This window comes from Eschrichtius robustus, chromosome 2, assembly GCF_028021215.1.
Source record: "Eschrichtius robustus isolate mEscRob2 chromosome 2, mEscRob2.pri, whole genome shotgun sequence".
Taxonomy (NCBI): domain Eukaryota; kingdom Metazoa; phylum Chordata; class Mammalia; order Artiodactyla; family Eschrichtiidae; genus Eschrichtius; species Eschrichtius robustus.
Window position 1 is genome coordinate 103,331,355 of NC_090825.1, and position 25,260 is coordinate 103,356,614.

Genomic DNA, 25,260 nt, shown 5'->3' on the forward strand with positions numbered 1-25,260 from the left:
GGAACCTTTCTTTGAAAATTAGAAATACTATCAGCCAGCTAGAAATAACATGAGACAGACAAGAAGCCATTACATATATTAAAAAAAAAAAAAACCTTTTTAATTCTGATTGCCAAATTATTTAAGGCAGGTATAAAAAAGGAAAGCATTCAATATACATTTTACATAAAATAAACTAGATTACAGCATAAAACAAGTAACCAGGCAATGGCGTTAAAGTCTCTCTCTTCTAAAACTGGATAATTGTAAACATTAAAAAAAAAAAAAAGGACTGCAGGACTATTCAAGTAATAGAACAATCACAGATGTCTCTGGTATGCAGGCTATTGGGTTATTTGCCATTCAAGATTATCAAAAATGACACCTCATTATTCACAGATGCTCATTATTTCCCCGTTTTAATCTTTACATTATATACAACACAGTTTTTGTGGTACTGGCAACCCCATGCCTTCCAAAAGTATTTTTTCCACAATACACAAGTACAAACAGTGACTACAGGAACATTTTACACTGATGCATCTTCACAGGAGCCACCAAACAGACATCGAAATTGTACCCAAGTGTCGTCATCACAGTTAGCCTTTCTGAGGGGCTTACGGGAAATATATGAAGGATATGCAAGGTTCAGGCACACTGATACATAACATTATTTATTTACAATTGAAAAGCAAAAGGAAAAGAAAGTAAGCAGCCTTCCGTGGCTAACCCTTCTCAATTTGACAAGCACATCTTTTATCTCCTTTACTGAGCAGTTTGCGACCCGGCAGCAGACCCTGTGTGTGCGAGCCTGGTTACTGATACAAAAAGTAAAGAATATATATATATATATATATATATATATATATATATATATATATATATATATATATGCGTGTGTGTGTGTATATACATATATGTATACGTATATATATATATATATAAAACAGAAGTTTAATTACAGCAACATTTGTTACTCTCTGATAAAATCTGTAATTTACAAAAATGAAATGACTGGTTTTTGCCTGCCATTAAGGCATTTCAAATTAACACCATGGAACTGATGTCTGTATAAAGCGCTTCCCCATGTGATCCAGTCACATGACAACGTACATTTCCAATCTTGTTATTCTCTGCAAGAGAAAAGAAAACCTTAGCAGAGGGGTTCCATCCACATTTGACACTGAAAATATGAAAACTGTAAGACCAACAGACACTTTAATTCTATTCAATTCATGGAACTCAATTCCATAGAAAGTGAATGAACACAAGGGTAATGACAGACAACGTGAAAAATAAATTATTTTCCTTTTTAAAACAACTTGAGGGGTAATTGAAAATATCAAAGAACAAACATTACCTTTAGCACTATGGAAATACATTCCTCCATTTGCAACTTCATTTTTAAACATAATAAAACAAAGGGAGTCATGGTGAATTATTTTAACAAAGCAGTGAAGACAACCTAAGAAAGTTTCAACCGTTTAAGACACAGGTCAGTTAATAACTAACGTACATTACAGCTATAAGAATGGAACAGAAGTTGCACGTGAAGCATAGTGGTAAAATAAGCACATTCACTCCAATATCAAACCCTTAGGAGCTAGGTGTTTGGTCTAAAAAGCCTACACTCGCTTCCTCCCACCATTAAGATGTCTCTTATCTAGAAAACTGATTCAAAACATAGAGGCTATTTACCTTCTTTGTGCAGGAAACATTCCTGATGCAGATGCCTGGGCAGCCACCTGCTGAGAGGCAACGAGGGCAGCAGAGGTCAAGCCTAATGGGGAAAAAATGCAGGGTTTCTATGACTTTCAGAAACGTAAAAGTAGATGCAGGCCCAATGGTGAAAGGCTGCAGACCCCGTGAGTAGCCATCTGTCCTTTCTACACACACACATGAAATGTTTCATGCATCAAGGACAGACTACAAACTGCTCGGTCTAACCAGTACCCATCCCTTCACTGAATACTCTGCGGTTTTCTTAATAGCTATTCAAAGCGAATACAGCATTCCATCTCTCTGGCTCTGCATGGTGCTAAATGGTTTGCACGCATTCCTGAATAGGAAGCTCAGGAGAAATGACAGGTACCAGGTAACAACAGGAATCAAAAGTCACAGTGAATTATAGAAGCGACACGCTATTTGCTTAGAATACAATACTTTCATAACAACTTTTATCACTTTAACGTTTTCCACAGTGATTGAACACCAGTGTATCCCATAAGGTACATGGGATCACTGAATTGAACTTAGAAATAGTCTTAACTTTTACCCTGCAAGAGAAAGGGAGCAGTAAGAGAATGTAATAGCTCCAAATGGCAAGAAGTTGCCGAATAGGAAATTCTTTAAAATTCTTTAGAAAACCATCCTGGAAGAAAATAGAGGAAACAAATGTAAACTTCAGGAAGATGACTCTCTCCTTCTATGTCCTCTACGGTCTCTTTTAACACCACTATTTGACACCAAGTAACATGAGTTGAATAAATTAAAATGACCCCTTCACGTGTGGATAGCGCTTCCTACTTTTGGAAGTATCTTCAAACATATTATTGTTTGTTATTATTGTTTTCAGACAGCAGAGTAAGAGGCGACTTGGCAAGCACTACAGACCGAATTGTGTCTTTCCAAAAATTCCTATGTGGAAGCCTTAACCCCCAAATGTGACTGTGTTTGGAGATAGGACCTATAAGGAGGTAATTAAGGTTAAATGAGGTCCTATAGGTAGGGCCCTGAACCAACAGGATTAGTGTCCCTATAAGGAGAGATACGAGAGAGTAACTCTCTTCCCCCGCCACCCCCCAGCTCCCCCCATGCACAAAGAGGTCACAGGAGCACACAGCAAGACGGCGTCCATCCACAAGCCGGGAGGAGAGCTCTCATCAGAAACCAACCATGCTGGCATCCTGATCTAAGACTATAAGCCTCCAGAACTATGAACAGAAATACATTTCTGTTGTTTAAAGCCATAAAAACTGTGGTATTTTGTTATGGCAGCCAAAGCTGAGACAGCAAGATGCTAGCAAGTGATCTGCTGGCAAAGACGGTGCCACTCCCCCACCCCTGCCATGAGGTGACAGAGCTAGGACAAATGCTCAACTAAAACATCACAAACTGAAGGTTCCTCACGTCAGTTGCTGTGACTCTTTAAAAATGTTTCTCCTCTTTACTGAAAGAGTCCCAGGAGTGAAGGGCTGGAAGAGTCCCTGGATTAGGTTATAAAAAATGGTGAGCTTGATTACATGACTCCCATTACTTCCATGGGAAAAAGAGCAATTTCAAGGCCTGCAGAGATCAGGGCAAGTCATTTCACCAAAGCCTCCCACCAACCCTCCCTGTCTTCCACAATTTCCCCGCAGCAGCTATCTGATCTTCTGATTGTTATATTCAGTGCCCCAGACACTGGCCACCACCGATAACATCAACAAGTGACAATTATTAAGTGGTAGCCATTTCACTTCTCAACAGAACACAGAGATGTGGGAATAGCCTTAGTTGCGTCCAAAGGAAATACCAGGAAAGAAGTGTTAAAAACCCTCCACAGAGTTAATTAACTCAAAGCTCAACCTTTTCATTTGAAGACAAGAAAGGCAGTTTTGGCAACTGTTTTCCAAAGCAGGATGAACAGAGGCACAAGTAAGACAGAGCTTCTGACCTTGGAAAGGGTCGTATTGCCCAGGGATGAGTGGGTACCCCATGCCCACATGGGTGTGGTGGTGTGTATGCAGGTGCCGCTGGCCAAAGGGGGAGTGGCGGTCCCTCTCCCTCTCCGCTTCCCGCTCCCGCTCAGCTGAAGCCTTTTCCACAGGCTGCAACAGAAAAGAGAGAGATTCCCCCCTTTATCCTCTGAACAACAATTAGGAGCGTAGGAAACCACCTTGCTCCCTTTGGCAATAGGTGCTAACGATTAAAAAGTAAATACACAGACACTTAAAATTCTTTATTAATGGAAGATCATTTCAAAAGACATGCATTAGTTTCAACTGGAATTGAGCCAACACTAAAGTACTGCTGTGCGCCAAAGCAGCATCAATGTTTTCCTCAAATGACTGAAATAAGAGGACCTCTCTAATCTCACTCATAATTGCAGGTTTAGAATCGACCCAATTTCTTCCTAGAAACAACTTGCACATAGGGATCAGGAGAAGAAGGCGTTGTAGAGATTTCTTTAAGGTCAAGTTTTCTGATTACTCTTCTATATTAATTACAATTTGTGAGGGGAATATATCTCACAATTTCAAGCCTATCTTTATATTTGCCTCCGTTGAGAACATACAACCTAATATTATATGTTAATATCAAGCAAAGCAAATCACTGCCCTACGCCTCCGGAAGTATTCCAAAATCTCTCAATCTTTGAACACTCAAGAGAAGCTCCAGTTCTCCCAAATCATACTTTGGTTAAGGATCGTGGGTTTCCGAGACATTTTTACCCACTAGAACTTAACCACCCTTTCGCTAAAGTCCTTTTTCTTACTTGAAAAAAATCTTCACACTAGAAGGAGTACTCTTAGGAAAAGAGTCATTTATCATCTTTCCCGGTTTCTTTACAGAGTCTCAGGTAGACACACTCAGACGCATATTACGGTGCCCATATTTTAATTTATTCCGAACTTCTCTTTTCTAGGCAAGAACTACCACATCCTTTGTATTTTCTCTCTTCCCAACAGTCTTTAGGGCTAGCAATTGCACTTTTCTGGGGGAGGTGGGTGCGTGGGAGTGGAGCCGTCTTTCGTGAAAGACACACGTCTGAATCACTTCCGCGGAGTTACAGGGGCGTGTGGAGGAGTCAAGGTCAAAGCAGAACAGAGACAGCCATCACTCCTTAGCCAAGTGACTCGCTCTGGCACACGAGTGCAACACAAATATTTCGCGCCCAAAGTTGGTTCCTACGAATTTAAATGTCCGGCTAACAAGCATCCTCCTGGGTAAGCAAGGTATAGATTTGCCAACAGAAAAGCTACCTTACACGCTTTAACAATCTTTTCCCCCATGTATGAAAGCATCTTATTTTTGAACATGCCATTCTTTCCATATTAGACTAAAACAGCACCCTGAAATCACAGCTGGGTTCCAAAACCATTTATATTTCAAGACTGTTCTCTAGCTTGTCTGCTTTTCTCCCCCTGAAACATAGTACTTGTAAGTGATGACAAAAGGAGGCATACAGCGGGAGACTTGCTGCGGTACTGGCTGGCGTGCTGGTGGAGCAAATCCAGTGCTTTCGATTCAGTGGTTGTTTTCGTGGTGATGCTAGGGCTGGTATTGACTTTCTCTGCCTCTTCTCTCCCTGACATCTTCCCGTAAACAGGGTAATGAAATCCTGGCGAGAGATAGGCCCCTGCAGATACACAACAAATGCCACATCAAGTTACAGACGACATCTTAAAAAAAAAAAAAAAAACATTTGGATGACACGAATTTGGGACAAGAGTCGGAGATCTTAAAGTAGGGAATATTGCATTAAGAATGGGCTACGTCATCGTTAAACTGTATCTAGGTTCTCCGATTCTCTTTTCCCAGTTAATTCATCCCGATGATCAGAGGTTTCTAAAAAGAACTGAGCTTCCAGCCATTTCATATGTTTATGTGTCCGTTTAACTCCAAGGAATAGTAACTGTTATGATTATGACAGTAAGTGCTCAGAATATTTTCCTAGGCCATAAAGTATCTGTCAGTCTAATGGCTGCAGCAGACCATCAGAGCCTATGGAAACTAGAGCTAAGGACTCTTGACATTTCGTCTAAAAAAAGAAAACTCTTCCATTAAATCCGTTTCATCTTTGGGACTTCTTTAAGTAGCATTAAATACAAGCCAAACAAAGGTCACTCTTGAAGCATCTAATTTATCCTGAGTTTTAAAATAGCTAGTATTTGAACACAGCCTCTTCCCTCCAATACAGTGAGAACCCGTGACACGTACCAGGGTAACTGTGCATTAGGACGGGAGAAACAGCCCGGTATGCAGGGTGGCTGGGGTCATACATCTGCGGGTAAGGGTAAGCATGCAAGTACTGTATGTAGGACTGATGCTGACTCTTGGGGGAGGAGACGGCCACTCTGGCTCCCCGAGAGTCCTTCCAGCTCACGGGAGTCTTGCGATCATCGTTTTTCAGCTTGCTCTCATCCAAGGATTGAGAATCAGGACGCTTGGCCTCTTTGGGCTCCTCTTTGATGCTCGTTAACGATACAGGAAGGCTGGGCACACCACCCTCTTTGGTGGGGGTTTTCCTGGGACTATCCTCTTTTAATTTCTTTTCTCTATCAAGTTCTTCTGACTTTTGCGGGTCTAGGTATTTGGGTTGGTATACATAATGATGCCATGTCCTTGAATCTGGATCCTGGTTTTGAAAAAAAAAAAAAAAAAAAGACTTGTTTCAAAATTTCAATTTGCAAGAAAAACTCATTCATCACCATGACAGCACGATTACTATTACTTCTAAGTTCACATTTATTTATACGCTCACACTATGCAATGAGCTTTACCGCCTCCTCTTACAGAGGAATAATGTCTGAGGTAGGCATTATTAATAATCCCTTTTACAGAAGACAAAAGCTAAGTTTTTCAAGCTCAAGTAATATCAGGGTCACACTGCTGCTCAGTTTGTGGAGCTGAGCTTCAAAACTTAGCTCCGCTGGAATTCAGAGCTGGGCTGTTAATGTCACTTCTTAACATTAAGTAACATCCTCAGACATGTTTAATCTTACCCTCACTTTCCTTTTAACACCTCACACAGGTAAGAAGAATTAAGAAAACTCAAGCTGATAACAATGTTTTACTTACTGTTTAAGTTTTACTACAGTTTAAGTAATTATTATATCAATTTACATCATTTAGAGGGGAAAACTCTTGGTTTCCTAATACATTTTCTTCACCTACTGCAGCTGAGGCTTAATATAACCGGATCATGTCTCATTATGTGCTAACATCTTAATCAAAACAAAATTAAAAATTAACAGGACACATTATGGCTTTTCTACCAGGAAACAAAGGCATCCATAAATCTCCCAAATTGTATAGTTCTAATGCAGCCCTGTGAAGTCACAGCTTGATTCGAGCCTCCAGAAATGGGGAAACTGAGGGTCCTCAAATGGCCTTTGTGACCACCCCCACGCCCATCCCATTCATGATATAAACCCACTGGGTATCTAGGGTTAAGGCCCAACTCTGGGACAGAAATGAGCATGAGGAAAGGATTCTGTTGCTCTTATTCACCAGGGACCTCTAAGCCCCCCTCCCTCTCAGTGGGGGCTGGGATGCTGGGAAATACCAGAATTAATTCTCGTGGGATTGCAGTTGAGTCAGGACGTCTGAATTGTGACAGAAAGTACTGGCACACGTGTGGTTTCATGGTGACCGATTTTCAGGTGTTGGCACATTTAACCTCAGACTGGCTGACCACGGGGGGCTCTGGGATGACTGCCTGAGGCCCATCCGCCCAGACTCCTTGCTCTCCTCACAAGCGAGAAGCACTGAGCTCTGTTTTGAGGCCCTTAATGTAGAGCGTAAAACGGAACTCCAGGCACCTCAAGACACCCCGAGTTTCATTAAAAAGATGAGTGGGAAATGTGAATTTAAGGTCCCCGTCTTAATCTGCCCAGAAGATGCCAAAATGAATTTGAAAATGTAAAAGAACAAACTGTTTGAGTGCTCAGACTCGGAATCTCAGAGTTAGAAGAGAACTCAGCCGCTATGGGGTAGAATTCCCTCACTCTGGACTCAGAAAGAAATGAAGGGACCTCATCAGAGTCAGTTAGTTAATGGCAGGGAACATGAGTCTGCAAAGCACATGGCCAAGGTTCTTTTTACGACACAACGTGACAAGGAAACAGTGAGCAATGTACATTTCAGAGGTACACAAGAACTCCCGAGAGAATCATTTAACATATTTTTCAGGAGAAGAGGAATCCAGCCTAAGGAACCCTTGGGTGGATTTCCTGTGAAGATCTCTTTAACCAGATCAAGCCCAGCCATGTACAAGTCTCAGACTGCTCTCTCCCTGTGGGGACCACACTCCACAATCTTACTTGTTTAAATCTCGAGGTTGGGTCTACACCTGTCTGCTTCATAGAGTCCATGACAGATTTCATTTCTACAGCCTCCTTAATAAGCTGGTGGTTTTCCATCTGCTTAGCTTTGAAGCTGTCGGCCTGAAGCTGCTGCTGGTGATTGGAGAGAAGCTGTGATTTACCTGTCTCCTCAGATTTATTAGGCACTGACGGCCCTAGTTTAGAATGGTTTTTGTTAGGCTCCGGAGTAGAGGGAGCTTTTGAGATTGTGGCCGATGGCATGTTTTTCTGTTTACTGTCCTCTTTGCCCAGCTCTTTCAAGGGGAGCTCATTTTTCCTTTCACAGTCTCCTCTCCCAGTCTGGGCCATTTTCTGCTCTGCCAGCCTCTGGTCCTCATAGTACTTCTCGTACTGTTGTCTATAGGCAGGGCTGGTGGCCATCAGAGACTTCTGGTCCATATAGAGCCCGTAGGCGTACTGGCCATAATACAGTGACTGAGCCAGGGCCGGGTGTCTCTGCGTGATCACCGATTGGTGCTGAGGCTGTAAGGATGCAGAATTATGGTCCACTTTCTTGGCCTCGAGCTGCTCTGCCTTGTCTTTCTTCTCCGCATCTTCCTCAGACTCCTTCTTGATCTTCATTCCCTGCGTGCTCCCGCCGTTCCCAGCTAAAGGGGCACCGACCTGCCCAGGGTGCATGTAACTTGGAGAATAATAAGGATCGTAGCCATGGTAATAGGGAGAGTGGGACTCTTTCATCTGAGATGATTGTGCTGTCGTTGAAGAATGCCCTTTTACGACACCGTCCTTACTAGAAAGGATATCTGACGGGGAACTGGCCTTTGACCTCACGCCCTCCGACCTGCTGTCAGAACCGCCGTCATCGGCAGCATCAGAGATGTCCGAGTAGGCAGGGCTGCTCGTCTTGGCCGCGGAACTCTCGGCCCCGTTCTGGGTCAGCACGTGCAGCGGGGCCACGGGCGCCTGCCCGTTCACCAAAGCGCTGCACTCCATCCTCGAGGCGCTCCCGATGGAAGGGCTGGGAGCGTTGTCGGTGAAAGTGTAAACCTTATCGGCCTCGGCTTTGATACTGGCCATCCGACTCTCTTGCGACTCGGACAGTCCGTTCGCCAGCCCTTCATTCTTGTTGAGATGGTCCTTTAAAAAATGCCCGGATACATCTCTGCCAGCCCCCTTGGCGTCCTCTAGTTTGCCCAGCTTCGCGTCCGTTTTCGGGCTCCCCGTCTCTTTCCCTTCTTTGTCCTTCAGCTTCCGCTTCTCCTTTTTCTTTTTGTCTTTGAGCGACATGAGAGCTGGGTTCACGGTGACGGGCTCCCCCATGATCGTGGGCTTTGGCTGAATGGGCTTTAACGGAGGACTCTTTGGTGTGGCCTGGACCGCCGTGGTCGTGAGGGAGGGCAGTCCGGGTATGGTCCCCGTGGTGGTGCCCGTAAAGGCTGCAGTGGGAATAGCGATTAGCTGTGGCGGCGTTGGGGCCGGAGCGGGGGCAATGGGCCGGGCACTTTTAAGCTTAGAGAGATTTTTGTCCATTTTGCAACTGTTGGCTTTTTTGCCCTTTTCTTTCTCTCCCAAAGTTTTCTTGTCGATTAAGCCTTCTGCTTCCAGTTTGGGCATCTCGGCAGCCAAACTGCCGTCTGCTGCCGAGCAGCTGTCTACGGTGGCCGTCATGTTGGAGATGACGGGAAGGTTGTTGAGGTCGCTGTTGAGGCCCTTCTTTTTGCCAGAATTCTTCCCAGGCTTCGATCCGATAACAGAGCCCGGGCCATTGCTCATCAGCTCTCTCTTCCCCTTGGGGGTTCCGGGGGGGTTCCCCGAGCCAGGGGACACTGGCGCCTTCACCTGCTCGTAAGTCGATACACTTGTGCTTGGCTCGCCGCATTCCAGCGCCACGTTGCTCAAGGCCTCCTCGCAGTCCGAGATCTTGCCCTCGCTGTCCGGTTCGAACTCCAGCTTGTTCTCTGGGTCTAAGTGGGCATGAGCCTGGTGGTACCTGAGGCCGTTGATGTGCTTGTACTTTTTGTTGCAGTTTGGGTGCGGACAATCAATCAACACTGGAGAAGAGCAGCCCTGGTCCAAAAAAGTCGTCTCTGGTTTCCCCTGAGGGGTGGTGGGAGTGCTTCTCGAATTTGTGCGGACACGCTTCCCGGGCTTATTGTCCTCGGAGCTGGAGTTCAGGTCTAGCTCCATCGGAGGCTTGTTTTTCCTTTTGTTGGTGGAGGAGGGGCTGGCTTTGATGTCCTCGGCGGCACAATTCGGGGGTGTCCTTCGCCCGCTGGCATTGAGGCTGCCCCGCCTCCCTTTCCCATTGGCCCCCCCTCTGTTCTTGTTCTGCAGCCCTCTGGACTCTGTGAAGCTGGCCTCCGAGCCCGGGGCGGCTGCGGTAGACCTCGCTCTTTTCCCCCGGCCCCGGCCCCCTCTCATCTCCAGGTCGCTGGTCGGTGACTCGCAGAACCTAGGGAAGCAAGTAACAGATGTCAAAACGAGCATCCCCAAAGGAGCCAAGTGAAATCACAAGGCGCGCAATGCAGCTAAAGAGCAGGCAACACCCCAGCAGCTTGAGGGCTGGGCCCAGATAAAGAAAAGTCACCCGATTCTTCCACTGACAATTTCAACACCTGCAAAAGAACAGGCTACCGATGGCTTAACGTTCTTCCTCAGAAAACCAGCTCGGGTAGCTAAGTTTCCAATCCAGTTCAAATTCCCGTAGTAAGAAAAAGAAAACAAAGGAGAAAGAGAAGGGGCAGGAAGTAGCGATCTCCCTACAAAAAAGCAACCCAGCATCTGCATTTTACCGTATTCAATCCTGAATTGCCTATTGCTCTTTTGCCTGGTTTCAATTACAAACTGACTTTTATGCATTATTAATCTCTCTCTGTAGTCTCCTTGCAAAGAGAGGATGGGGGAAGGAGAGGGGAAGGAGAGGAAGGAGGAGAGAAAAACAGAGCCTGAAGTCGAAGGCTCCATGCCTACCTGGGAGGGGCCCAGTCGTGCTTGGTGCAGTCCAATAAGGTCCCTACGTACGTTTTGTTCCTCCACGTGACATTGACCACTAGGACACCTGCAGGAGTGGGGAACGAAGACGGACCAAGGTTAGCACAAATTACCCTATTTCCAGTTCATTTATTATTACTCTTCTTTTTACCAGCAAAGCTCTATTCTCATTTGCTTTCAAAAGCTGTGGTTTGCATTCTTCCTCTTTCTGGTTTCAGTGACCTCAAGCAAAAACCCACAGGAAATCGTGTGTGTGTGTGTGTGTGTGTGTGTGTGTGTGTGTTCACGAGCATACTGCGCGTGGTACAAAAGGGTAAGGGCTACGTGTGAGAGTGTAATCAAGATACTGCTGACAGAAGGAAATGGTTTTTGCCGTGTCCTGCTGTAAAACGGCAACACTCACCTCTTAATTTTTCTATTATTACACATAATTGCTTTCGTTTGGCAAGCAGCCAACAAAAACTAAGCCCCAGTTACCAGTGCTCAAACCAGAAGGTGACTGAAAGGGATCAGTTTTGCTTCCAATTCAACAGTATAAAATAACGGTGATTTTTATTTAGGAAAAAAATGATGCGCGTGCACAAAAATAGGTCTAGAGGGGGGTGGAAAGTGGGAGCTTGGAGTTCAGATAGCAGACAATCAGCTATGATTTCTCTTTCCTAATCCTCCCCTCTCTGGCTTTGTGAGACAAGAATCAGCCTTGGTATGGTATCTGTTTCACTGTTTGGTCTTGTTTCATGTTAAGGACTCCTAAAATAGCCCTCTTAAGAAAATAAATGTGCACAATAGGTTTGCTCTTGGGGTTATCTTTAGAATCAACTTTAGTAAGCATTTGCCACAGAGGATTAGAAAAAAAAAAAAAACAACAACAACCTCAAAACCAACACGCTCGTTTCCTGCAAGCCATTCTGCTTTTCCCAACTGCTTTGCAGACAGACAATTTAATTTAGCACTGCGTCTGTGAATTACTAAACTTAAGTGCACTTAGTATACCAAATGTCACACGGAAACAAAATATAACATCCTCTTTATTTCTCTAGAGGACAAGTGCCATATTTTTTTTAACTCACTCCTTTAAAGCATACAGTAAAAGGACCTAGATTTTGAGACACACATAAAATATTAGGGTAAAGAAATGAAGTATTTAAGTGTGTCTTAGTTTCTATAAAGCACCACTCCCTCTTCTTTCTTGGAAACACCAAGGGGCAATACTCAAAGTCTATTTCTAGATGGTTTACTCACTTGCTCACTGCCGTTTTGAATTCTGCAGCAAATCTGTACTGAACTCCTTTGTGGTAAGGGACACCTCACAAGGTAAGACTTATTTCCTTGGGAATGTCTTTAACAGCAGGTAAAATATTTGCATCGTTGTGACTCAAATAGTGGGGAAGAAAGGATTTCTTTCAAAAGGCCCAAAAAGAGATTTAAGAATTGTTTCCCATATGGTCTGTGTTACTATTACTTAGGTGACAGCTGAACTTACTCACTATATCAATGGGGGGCGGGAGGGGGGGGGTTTGGGGGGGAGTTAGCACGAAGCAAAGCAAGCATTTCCTCAAATCACAGTTGACTCCATTCTAACTCCTTCAGGGGAAAAAAAAAAAAAATTAAAGCCATTGAGTATAAAAATTCTTATTGAGATGAGAATCGATGGTAATTAGGCATTTGGTCAAAATGTGCACAAGACGGAACAATTGGAGGAAAGGATTCTTTATGAGCACATCCCTTCAGGAAAAGGGAGGGGGTGGGAGACAAGGCGAAGGGGAAGACGAGCTGGTTTTCTCATCATCTGCTCTCTGGGTCACTGTGTGTGGTGTCAAAGACCTTTGCAGCTGCTTAAAATTCTTTAGCATGTCAGCTATATTTACAGTGCAGGAATCTATCTGTACTGCCAGAAGGGTACTGCATTTTAGCTTTAGACCCAATAGGCTGAAACACTGCGTCCCAGAGTCCCTGATGTAGCACAAATGTATAATTAAAATTGCTTGAAAGGAAACATGAAAGAAACAACAAACCCTCCATTCTTACAGTAATAAAATTAAAAACAGGAAAAGTCTGCACAGACACTTAACATTTGTCTGCAGTGAAAGGCTTTTGTTATTGCTTTTCCCCAAAGGGTTTCGCGTTGCCAGCAAATGATGGCCTCGGATTGGCCGACGCCTGCTGGGAACGCCGGCGTCTGATTGGCTGAGCCGAGGGCGGCCGTCCGGACCAGCGAGGCAGCAGCCCGGGATAAAGGAGCATCGCCAGGGGAAGAGGCGGCCGCGGTGGCGGGCTGGCCACGAGGCGAGGGCGCGCTCCCTGAGCCGGGGCTCTCTTGGGGACAAGAGGGCTGCCCAGCTCCGTAAATCAACGCGGGCTGATCCGTGTGTTGAAAGGCTACTGTCCGCGTGACCGTGCTGGCTTTCCCAGCATGACCCACGCTGCGCAGCTCCACGCACCCACATCACGCCAGCCCGCTCACAACCCTCAGCATCAAATTCCTGGTCTCGGAAGAGGACAAAGGGAAACGTGGGGGCCGGAGAGAAGGACGGGACCCCAACACACAGTTAATCGTTGGTTAGGTGGGGTTATCGGGTGAAGCTGTCGCATGGGAGAAACACAAGTTGCAACTTCCACGCTGCAAAACTATTCGCATCGCCTGACACTTATTTCTTGAAGCCACACTCTTATCTAAGTACAAGTGACGGTATTATAATCATTATCATTCTTAAAAAAAAAAAAAAAAGTATTTTCAACTTCAAAGGGCCTCAGTAAGTCAGCCTAATTTTCCTAGAATCCCTCTATCTTAAAAAATGTTCAAAATAAATGCTCTACTCCCTGGAAGATCTTGAACAGTTTCTTAACTAAATACGTGTGCTTGGTCTATTTTTCTTTATATGCACAATCCACTTCACAATGTCACGTAATATTTATGTCTGCCTAGAATTCACGTGCAAATACACGCACGCACATGTTTACGCAGCCAAATCTGCTCTGTATTGGAATGAAGGCTTAAGGAATGCTTCTCATATAAACTACAAAGTGTACTGTTTCTTTGTCAGGAAGTCTATGTTTAGACAACATCCTATTGTGAGGGGCCAAGTACAAAGGTAATGTTTAGTTCTAAAAGATATAAAAGGCTTATCATTTTGAAGTCACAGCATCTTGAACACTTTGTAACCCATGGCCATATAAAGCAGACTATACTTTTTAAAGGCGTAAATGCCCAACATGAACATGAGTCCTTCAGAAGTCCAAATTCGAATTTTATAAACCTGGGCATGGTTATTTTTCTCACTTATCATATATAAACTAAAAACAAATGTACATTTATTCCAAAAAGAGTTAATGTTTCTCTTACTACACATTTATTCCTTCAAACATGTGGCCAATTTGCAAGGTGCTGGGGACACTCTGTACAAGTCCTTTTCATCTTTATCTTCTCAGGTATCCCACCAGATTTATTATCTTCCCTTCCCACCCACAGACTGGGCATCGTCTTTCTCAGAATGTTAATAATGCCTGCCCTGTAACACTTTATATTTGAAAAATATCTTAAGATTATTACCAATAAAGTAAAAATAAAGCTGAAGAGAGCAACGGATGGTTTGGGTGTGCTTCCCACACAGGGTTTTCTTCTTTGTATTAAGGGTATGTCTTAGATACTGGTACACAATCTAAGCTGCTGCCGCCACAAAGCATATTACCTACAGGACACTTAGTAAGAAGGTGCTCTGTGTTCTATAACCTGAGCCCTTTCCTTACCTCTATAAAAGCCAAAAGAGCCCTGAGATCCCATAAGGATTCCACATTCATAGTGTTCTATTATCTCCTCTTGTCAATACTTTGCAGTTAAGTGTTCCCAGAGAGATGGTCAGGCCCATTAAGCATTTATTGTGCATCTACAGGGTATACAACCCTAGGAACCTATTTGGTGCTACAGAATCAACCATGTTTTTTGCCTGTAACTCCATACAAACTCTATACTTTTAAGGGTCTGCAAACTTGTAGCCGGACATAGGGATACCCTGTATTCCAGAAGTGGAAGTACGGTTTGCATATTACCCATACTAGAGAGTAGGCCCCTTAATCCATCTGATTAAACTAGACCCAGGATGTGACTTTCATAGTAACCGCCCTGCCCACAGTCCCTGCTCAGAGGGTAGTCTCAGGTGACTAGGCTCCTAGACCACTTATCCTAACCCTGGCCTCCTCTGACTGTTCCAGTGATGGGCAACTGAAGCAGAGGTAACTAAACAAGGACGTGCTTTGGGAATCTGAGCTAGTGATATAGAAGGGAAAGTTGATAATAAGAGTAGAAACCTGTAGGTCACAAGCTACTGAAGGGAGAGAGGACCATGATGGAGACAAGGATATAATAGCTATGAGACAGAGGCCAGTGGGTAGCGCAAGGTCCTCATATTTGCGTGTCCCTTTTCCCTCCTGCTTCATCGCTGACGGGGTGGAGGTGGGGGCGGGGGCGGGGGGGGGGGCGGTGTCTCACCAGGACCCAGGACCGTCCTGATATTTTCCAGTCATCTGGTTAAAAAGTTGTTCCTGGTTCTCAACTACAATCTGTCTTTGAACACCTAGGTCCTGGCTGTGCCTTCTGAGACCCTACAGACAGTCCACTTGACAGCCTTTCACCCACGCAAGGACAATGACCGTGTCGATATTCCCTTTGCCTCCAGTTGCCCTCTTTTTTCCCCTCCAGCATAAACAAGTTTCTTCAACCATTCTTGATATCACACTTTTAATTGCCCTGGGAAAAAAACCTTTAAAGATGGACTTGACCAAATCCCCAAGGAAAGTTCAGGTTCCTAATGAATTAGGACCAAGCAGAGACCAAGTCTAACGTTCTCTCTTCTATGAATCCTCTCCAGACACACAGACCATGCATACCACCAGAAAGCGGCCACTCCCTCCTGAGTCCCCACTACGCTCCATCCGAGTCCTCTCCCCAGTGGATGTGCCCCAGAATCCACGGTTTCCCTCTGATCCACAGCTAGACACTTTCTCAGCCTCCGCCCTACCAGTTAGACGCACTCCTGTCCCTCAGTTCTATGAAAGGCAAGTGAACTGATAAGTGCCACTGCCAGGCCTGGCCCAGAACAATCTCCTGTGCATGTGCCTCAGATCTCTCCACCTTCCTGGCTCGCTGGCATGCAGACTACAGCAACCCGGAAGGCCACAGAAGATGGCACAGCCTCCTTCAGCTGGGACCCTCTGACCAGGAGAACCCCCATCCAACAGGAAGACCGAATTCACTCCATTAGGTGAGCAGCAAATAAACTCTTACTGTTTGAACACTGCGGAGACCGTCTTAAACTACACGGTCCCTTTAAAACCTTACTCCACTCATATACACAAGAGGCCTGTCTCTTCCAACCCGACTCCACTCCCTGAAGACGTGAGCACTGTTGCACCTACCGTACCTGTGGGCACGGTGCCCAGCACGCGGAGGGAGTTCATCCGACTCCCAGGGGCAACTAGATGACGACTGAAGAAAATCGAGATGGGAGTGCTACCCAGTGTCTTCTTTTCACGATTACCGTACTTTTCCAATAAGCATCGTCTCCCACTAGCTTCAAGATGATAGGAAATTCTCCGTGGAGAGATTTTGCTTTGAAGATGTTATAAATATGGTTTATGAATTACTGTTTCTGGGATTTGTGAAGATGTTTCCTCAAGAACTGGGCAAATGCCTGATTTCCCAGCGGATCAGCCTAACTCTGTTTATAGTAGAGTTTACAGACTCTTTCAGGGTTTTTAAAGTGCCTCATCCCTGGGACAGAAGTCTTTTGCCAAGCACTGCAAATGCCGAGTTTGGAATCCGACATCGTTTCTCGGGCCTCTTATTCACACTGCCACATCTGCATGGCCTGGGTGTGCACTAAACAGAAACCTCACTCCAATAACACCGAAATGGAACCCATTTATGCCACAATCCTTTTTTTTTTTTTTTAAGTGTACACATTTCTTTCCTTCTTTCCATTTTTTTTTTTTCTAGTAGAAACATTAGGGACAATAGAAATGCCACAATATGCTATTTCCTGAGCACAGGATAAAGTTCATGTATTTAGGATATCACATTACTCTCTATTTTTATACAATGTGACTATTGTACAAGGTAGGATTTATCACCACTCCTCTGTACTGAACTCCCTCCTTCTAAAATTCTGTTGTGCCCAACACTGGTACTTTTTACAAAGCTGAGTCTTGTCTAGTACACTTGTTCGTGTTTCTGGCTTCAGAGCTTCAAACCTTCAGGTAGGTCTTTCTTCAAAGGACAAAGTTGAGTTTATAATCATTGGGGGGAATTTTAAATTCACAACTGGGTTGCCAATGAAGTACCTGACAGCCAAAGAACAGAGGGACCTTCCTAGTACCTCTGCCGAGGATGTCTGGAGCACCAGGACCAGGAAAATAAGTGTTGCGACATGACCAGAAAATGCAGTATTTTTTTTTTTTAAAAAGAGCTCTACTGCTGGGCTGAATGTTTAAAGAGTCACTTTAACCACATCCTGTAATCAAACCATCTGGAACACAGTGCTGCGATTAGTCACCCTGAACAGTGGGCTTTATCTGAACAAATAGTGTAGGCAATGGGGTTGGGAGATAGGGCAGTATTAACAAGGGGAAGTGTAATGAACGCTTTACGCCCTAGTGTGCCGCCACCCCAGTCATAAACCCGAGACGCACTGCTCTGGTGTTAATGTCCTGCTTCATGAAAGCACAGTGAGCTTAAAGATTAAAGGAATGAAGGGCTAAAAATTGCTGGTTTGGATAGATGTTCTCTGTCGGCGGCTGGAAAATGCTGGCACCACGCTGTCTACGTTAATTATAACCTCTCCAATGACAGTTCAGCATTCCTAGTAGGGTTCGGTGTTATTTTCAGGACATTAGGAACAAGGTCCGCTTATGGGAGGACAGTTATGATTCTTTATTTGCCAGAGGTTAATCTGAACACTGAGACATTTCTTTCTGGTTCGTCTAAAGCCTGTCCATAAATAACAAGAAAAAATGTAAGACCTTAATTCAAATCAATGTGTTAAACCAATACCAAAAAGCAATGGCAAAAGGCTGTTCTAATCTACATTTTAAAAGATGATATTCTTTCTTACTTGACTGTGCTTATCTCTTTCAAAAGTACATTCGATCATCCGGATAGAATCTACGGAAATCTTAAAACAAAACGAAACAAAAAACCTTAAAGGATTTCCCCCACCCCACCCCACCCCCAATACATTGAATAAGCCCTAGAAAAGGGGGTGGGGAAACCTGGCTAAAGAAACCTTGTTTCCCCATGGGTCTTATGGTTTAATACACAAAAGAACAGAGAGCCACTTCCATCACTGTCACCTCCCCCGCAGCCTTTGTTCTGAGGCCTGACGAGCTGTATTGATTTGGGAAAATCATTGAGCTTCTTGGAAAACTAGACTCTCGCTTATTCACTGCCATCTATTTCGTTCCCGTGAAGACAGGTGGTCGATATCCAGTTGACTGGTCAGCGCAAAGAAGCTCTCGCTGCTTTTCTTTTCTCACTTCCCTAGAAACGTTATCCTTCCCCTCTTCTAGAAAATACAATGGCCTGTGAAGAAGTCTTGTGGGTAAAAAGGGGGAGCAGGAATAAGGCTCTTTTTGTAAGGCATCACCAGGAACACAGAAATGCTGTCCCACACATCTGCATGGGAGCCTGCACCACATATGTGGATGGTGACAGTATTTTCACTGACCGAGCAGTGAATTACACAAGTTTCAGCCTTCATGAAAACTTTGATAGCCCAAGATATAATTTTTTAAAAATCAAAACAGATCACTGGAGCTCAAATAATATTCACTAAGAGATGCTTTACTTCTTTTAAATAATCAGTACTTATGTTTTAGCAAGTTTCATAGTTCACAGGTGTCATTATAGACATTTGGGGGTATAGCCAGGCTGCGTCCAAAGCCCCCTCACCCCCCCCCCACCCCTGTGCTCCCAAGAAGATGCTTTTCAGATTGTGATCCATCAGGGCTCAGCCAGAACACAACAGGTAAAAGATAAAAGATGAAGGAGGGAGAGAGAGAGAGAAGAGACAGAACAGAAAAAACAGTCTCTGAGACAGACATTTGGAGCAATTTAAATGCATTAACTGAACAGGTACCTGTGCGGAGTATATGTACACACGTACACATTTGTACAAAGAGGTTTCATTTCTTGTCTTTGAAAGTCTCAGTAAGGTATCCTTGAGGCTTGATAAGCGACAGCACCACTCTGGTTTCCAGGGCAAAGTTCTAAACTTGAATTTTCTCCTGCTCCTTTGCAGGCAGGCATTAGTTTATGTGAAATCAGATGCACTTAGATGAATGATTTCTAGTGCTGGCAGGTTTCTCGGGCCCTCTCCTTTTTGGAGGCACAACTTCCTCATTAGAGTAGGAGAATGATTTCTCATCCCCCCGCCCCCTTCTCTTTCTCCCTGGGAAGACGAGGGTTCAATGCCAACAGTTAACAGAATGGACTCCCCTGCCCCAATCCAGTCTCACAAGCTTCAGTTATTAGCTCGTTGGGAGATCATTTTTTCTTCCTTTAAATAAAAGCATTCCAAAGTTTGGGAAAGGTATTTGATAAGTATTTATTGAAGTAGGCCTGCAATGAGCCATGATAACGATATGGTTGTTATTTTATTACCTCCTAACACATCGTTCCTTTAACAGGGTTATTTTAGGAGACAGCTAGGGGCCCTGGGCAGACAGCACACAGCCAGCATGCCCCAGGAGGAGAGGGAAACAGCCACTATACACTCCCACTTGCAGCTTCGCAGGCCACTGAAGATAAGCAACTGAAAGAATGCAGGCCTTTCAAATCATCAGGCCCAGTCGTTTCCTGCACTTAATATTAATTACAGGATCTTTTCAGCTAACAACTTCTGCATCCAGGATCTCCACAATGCTGTTTCTGCAACTTGAAAAACAGGTAAATAGAACAGCAAAACCAGGCCACAAATAAACTATCCTGAAGGCAGAACCTTCCCCTCTACACCACTGCCCCTAAAAGAGAGTATTCTTAGGGCTAAAAGGAGGAAGAAAGGCGCAGGAAGCCATGAATTTGAAAGGTCATTTAACAGATACCTGCCCTGTCCCTATTTCCTGCTGCAGGCTGCAGTCTGTTTCATGCCCAATGCTCCCCCGTGGCAGGACCAGGGGAGGAAGGAGCAAGAGGGGAGGCAAAGTAATCACTGAGATGAATGAAACTGAAATACGCAAAGGAAATAAAATCTAAGACTGAAAACCCTCACACACTTGGGAAAGGGGGTTGGCTCGGAAAAGGGTTATGAAGGCATCAGTTCTCCCAATACCTCTCATCACCTGTCTTCCTCACAGACCTCTTGTAGATCAGTCTCGGTGGGTGATTAGCAGTTTCAGATTTAAATACTAGTGAATTGCTTGTCAGAATCTGCGTCAACACAACTAGAGATTTTAGGACTGCATTTTAAAGTAATTTCTTACCATCCCCAGTCCTTGAGATACAAGGAGACAGTGGGAACCAATTGACAATTATGCTCATATCAAAAAGCTGCTACTGATGCATGTATCTCCCTGGGACTGAAGAGCCAGGCTTCATATAAATTATGATGCTTTATTTAAAGCCAGAGCGCTTATTTGCTTTTGTGCCAGCTCTGGGCCCTTTTCATCTGCAGCTCTACTGGGCCCAGGAGAGCACACATTCCTACAGCTCTGCTGGCCACCAGCTGTGTCCCCGTAAATCATAAAACCTCTGAACAAGCCATTCTTTACAAAGGCCAACAGCATTTACTGGAAATGATCACTCTGCTATTATTCCACTTGCTGAAATTTAAAATAGCAATTTACAACAGCAGCTGAAAAACAAGAAACTGCCTCTCTCAATCGTGTGTGTGTGTGTGTGTGTGTGTGTGTGTGTGTGTGTGTACGTCAACGGGAAGGCTCTGATGTATCTGGCACACAAAGGGGTGTATTTTGTGTGTCCCCTAAGACTCACCATCTTTGCACATCTAAAAAGGAAATGAGGAACGCGGATGTCAGAGAAGCCGGAGTCAGCCTCGCAATGCAAGGCAATGGGATAAGTGAGGTTTCTGTCACTGGGGACCCTCCCTGTTCTCACCTGGAGGTGGCCATGGCCAGCAGGCAGCATGGGAGGTAATTCACACCCTCTGGTAAGTGAAGCCACATAATTATGGCTCAGGTTCAGAATGTAATAGAAAAAAAAAAATAAACTGAAGGATTAAGTCTAATCAAGCTCAGTCTGCAGTCAATTTTACTTCAAGGACTGGACAAGGGAAGGAGAAAGACTCAGAGTGACTGGGGATGGAACAGAACAGCCTAAACGCCTAGAGAGATGGCTCTGGAGATAGACCCACCAGGCTCAAAGCCCACTTCGTAGCTGCTTCATCCTGAACTACACCTCTCAGAGCCTCAGTTTCCCCATCTACAGAGTAGGAATAATATGAATATCAAAGAAGGTGTAATTTGTGGAAAGCAATTAATGGGATACTGACACAAAATAGGCACTCAGCAAATGAACTCTGGCTTCCTCACCTCTGGACTCTTCCTGTAACTGAGGTCCACCCACTGAAGAATGGAGGGAGATGCCAACGTACTAAGGATCCCCCACTGGGAAATACAGCCAGCAGCAAGCAACGCCTCCTGCGTTGCTTCCAGGGGAAGCAACCTCAGATATGCGCATCTGTACTAATTATCCTGTATTCCTGGTGACCCCGCTTATTGAACATGTGGTGTATCTATCGATCTCTGAGAATCTTAGGGGCTGCAAATTCCAATGCTAAGGACTTTTATTATTTGATAAACAACAAGGTCCTACTGTATAGCACAGAGAACTATATTCAATATCCTATGATAAATCACAATGGAAAAGAATATTTAAAAAAAGAATGTATATATAGATGTAAACCAAATCACTTTGCTGTATAGCAGAAATTAACACAACACTGTAAATCAACTATACTTCAATGTTTTAAAAAAGAACTTTTATTACTTCTATACCTACCACCAGTTTCAACCAATAAAAAGTCACCCTTCCTACCACATCCACTGCTTAAAGCAAACGTTTCCTCATTTCAGCACTCAATAGTAAAGCCACTGAGAAATGCAGTTCTAAATCCCTGAAGCCTCCTCTCTGAACTTGGGGTAAGGAAACCTCACATCAAGATTTCAGGAACAGCGAACCGAACACCCGACATCTGTCTAAATTACCAAAAAGCAAATTTCAAGGTCCCCAATACCTCCACGACAGAAACGAGACGAGATGGGGGATGCAGATAGAGCTGAAATGCAAACTCATCTTTCCGACCCCAGCTGAGCAGACCAGTTTTCATGACAATGGTCAGAGGCTGCCTTCCCACCCTCCCCCATCCCACATTCCAAAGTTCTTATCTTTCAGGGAAGAAAACAGCCCCACAGAGTTACAAGTATTTCAATAACGTGCTTAGAGACCAGCTCTTTTCTGTAAACAAGCCTAATGAAGCGTGACTAACGGTGCTCTCTCCCAGAGCAGGGCGCAGGGAAAAGGGCCTTTGTTAGCACTTACTGGAGCAAGTCATCGTTTCGCTGGAGCAGAACAAAACTTAGCTGGTTATTGATTGACCAGCCTTGCTCGGTGCCACTGCTTGGCTGTCTGCTTCTATATACCGCGTGTATAAATACATGTGTTTACGTGGACCCAGAGGTGCTCTCTACACACTCCCGCATACACAGTCACACGCAGCCATCTCGGCTAACTTTGGGTGACATTTCTCTGCAAACCAAGATGAAGGATTCAAGGCATCTAACTGAAACCTAATTCCTCTCTGATACCTGTATCTCTTCTAGCCCTTGATATTACCTAACGTTTCTCTCCATGCTGTCAGTACCACCGACCTCAATTCCAGAGCCTGTAAACCGACACTCCCCAAGGACACTTCATTAGTTTCCAAAGTCATATGATTACAACCTAGGGGTGATTGGCTTTTGCTTTTTAATAAATTCCAAACTGCCAGTGTTTCCTTCCCCAACTGACCTACTGGTTCTGAAATTTAGCTCCACATGATAAATGCTAAATAAATATCCCATGATGACTCGAATTCTCTTCTTCAATTAAAGTTTGCCTTAAATGGTATTAATACATGCAACAATGATGTTAGCAGGAATATTTGAAGTTGACCTGGACTTCTTTTTTGGACCAACAAGAATTCGAGTCAAAACTTGCTTTCCTTGCAACTCTGAGCACAAATTTCCATATAAATTATTGACTGCACTTTGGCCTCATCTGAAACATTAGCCCCGCAGGCTGATAAGTTCTGACCCCAGGTGGCACATCAAGCCTCTGAGAAGAGGCTGGACCGTTGGAGCTTTGCACTGGGGACTAAGGCATGAGAGCCAATCCATCAAACGCTCTGACAGCTTTTACAGCCTCTGAGCATTAGGCCCAAGTCAACCTCCAAGACTCCCATTGTTCACATGATTCTCTTCTTCTCAGGTCTGATGAAGTTAGGGTTAAGTCCAAGGCTTCAGCAAGAGAGCAAGGCTATTGTTAGTAACTCAGTCTTTATCGACTCTGACCTGCAGGGCAGCCAGCTTGAAGTCTTTTCCAGAAAGTAATGCACTGTTAATTGCTGCTCATCGTCAGGGTGTGTTTTATACGCCTCTTTCCAGGGAAAGAGGACCTGACTCAACATTTCAGCGTCCTTCCAGCTTGCCTTGTAATTCTCCCAAGAGTGAAACACACACACACACACACACACACACACACACACACACACACACACACGACCAAAATCTGATCTGTACCCACCACAGACCCTGAATCGCTAATTCTAATACCAACACAAACACGGAATGTTTGGTGGGACAATGCTACCACTTGGCAGTTGGCATATGGAACATTAAGTATTTGTTTTCATGACAAATATCTGTGGGGATTAGTACCCAGGGCAGGAAAACGCTTGATAGAGAAATGAGGTAGAAACATATTATTTCCTTCTGATGTCCTTTGCTTAAAATAACTAAAGACCTTTTTCAGCTTAAACGGGGAAGTTAGATTTGTGAGCAGCTAACAACAGACTGGATGGCCTCAGGGTGAGGGTACAAAATTCCACTCAGGTTTCCTTTGAGGAATGTAGCACTCTAAAGGGGTTGCAGAATTAGTGGTCCAAAGGCTTTCTCATTTTCTTTGAAAGAAAAACCAGGCAGACCATGTGTTTCTTATCCAAATGGGCCTCCCAGTGGAGGGGGAGGTGGGAGCCTGGGAAAGGGCCAGCACTTAAGGGACCAGGACGGTCCCTTAAGTGCAGTGGGTGCCCAGACCAGGCATGCCACACAGCAAAGTCCCCCCAAACCTGCTGAAACTGCTGACCAACAGCCTTGGTGCCAAGGAGAAAATCACATGTTGACATTGTAGAAATCACATTTCTTGGATACAGAAAAACAGAAAATCCAAATGGCTTGGTGTTTCACTTAGCTTTTGATTTAGAGGTTTTGGGTCACAAAATCCTATAACATTCAGCCACGAGATAGATTACGCTATTTTATTTAGTATATACTGGTATATGAATTAGTACACAGAACTTAGTGCATGTATTTCCAAGCGAGTGAACAGAAAACCATTTTTCATTGTGTGTCTGATAGTATACTGACTCCAAGGTATGTGAATGTTAATACTAGATTTGATAAGCTTTCCCAAGAGGTGATAGTTAAGAGAACAAAATCTCTTGGTGCCACAGGTTACATTTTCCGGTGCCATTCAGTTCAACTCAACTTTAATATTAAAGAAAATTAGAATTTTCTAACTCAACGGAGAATGCAATGGTCAAAGCACATTAAACTCGTAAGCATCATGGGCTACCAGGGCCCAAAATTTTTTTTTTGTAAAGTACTCAAGACAAAACTGCACATGTAGCCTGTTCTTACATAAAAGGTCTTCCTTGGGTAGTCCTATGCCTCACCTCCCAAAAATAAGCTAGGAAAAGATTCAGAGAAAAATCAACTAAAATATTCAAGTAGCTGCTATATATAAAAACAGACTATAAAGTGTAAGTCTTGAGTCAATAAGATTAAAGCTGCAAGGGGGCCAAACTGATTACTAAAATGTTTAAGTCTCTAGACACAATGAACTCGAGATTTGCTACTGAATCTTGGTATAGTTGAATTTGGAGTCTCTTCTGAAGCTTCAAAGATGGCAATCCAAAACTAATAAAAGCAGCATTATTTTACACAACAGGCAGTTAACATTTGTGTTACTGTCCCCAGGGCGTAAAGACAGAAA

The 25,260-nt window shown here is 44.1% G+C and overlaps 1 protein-coding gene across 3 annotated transcripts in view; it reads right to left on the bottom strand.

Annotated features, from left to right (window-relative positions):
• Positions 1 to 937: 937 nt before the first annotated feature.
• The window catches only part of ZNF608 (zinc finger protein 608), a 102,252-nt gene continuing 77,929 nt past the window's right edge, over positions 938 to 25,260 (bottom strand). For 2 of the 3 annotated variants that reach the window (XM_068535781.1, XM_068535782.1), the window contains 7 exons: positions 10,980 to 11,067; positions 8,007 to 10,461; positions 5,902 to 6,319; positions 5,148 to 5,320; positions 3,635 to 3,788; positions 1,678 to 1,759; positions 938 to 1,112 (listed from right to left, as the gene is read on the bottom strand). In XM_068535781.1, the coding sequence (XP_068391882.1) occupies positions 1,106 to 1,112; positions 1,678 to 1,759; positions 3,635 to 3,788; positions 5,148 to 5,320; positions 5,902 to 6,319; positions 8,007 to 10,461; positions 10,980 to 11,067 (3,377 nt within the window). In that variant the 3' untranslated portion in view covers positions 938 to 1,105. Of the gene's footprint in view, positions 1,113 to 1,673; positions 1,760 to 3,634; positions 3,789 to 5,147; positions 5,321 to 5,901; positions 6,320 to 8,006; positions 10,462 to 10,979; positions 11,068 to 25,260 lie in introns of those variants that run through there. The other variant, XM_068535783.1, reaches the window with a different exon arrangement.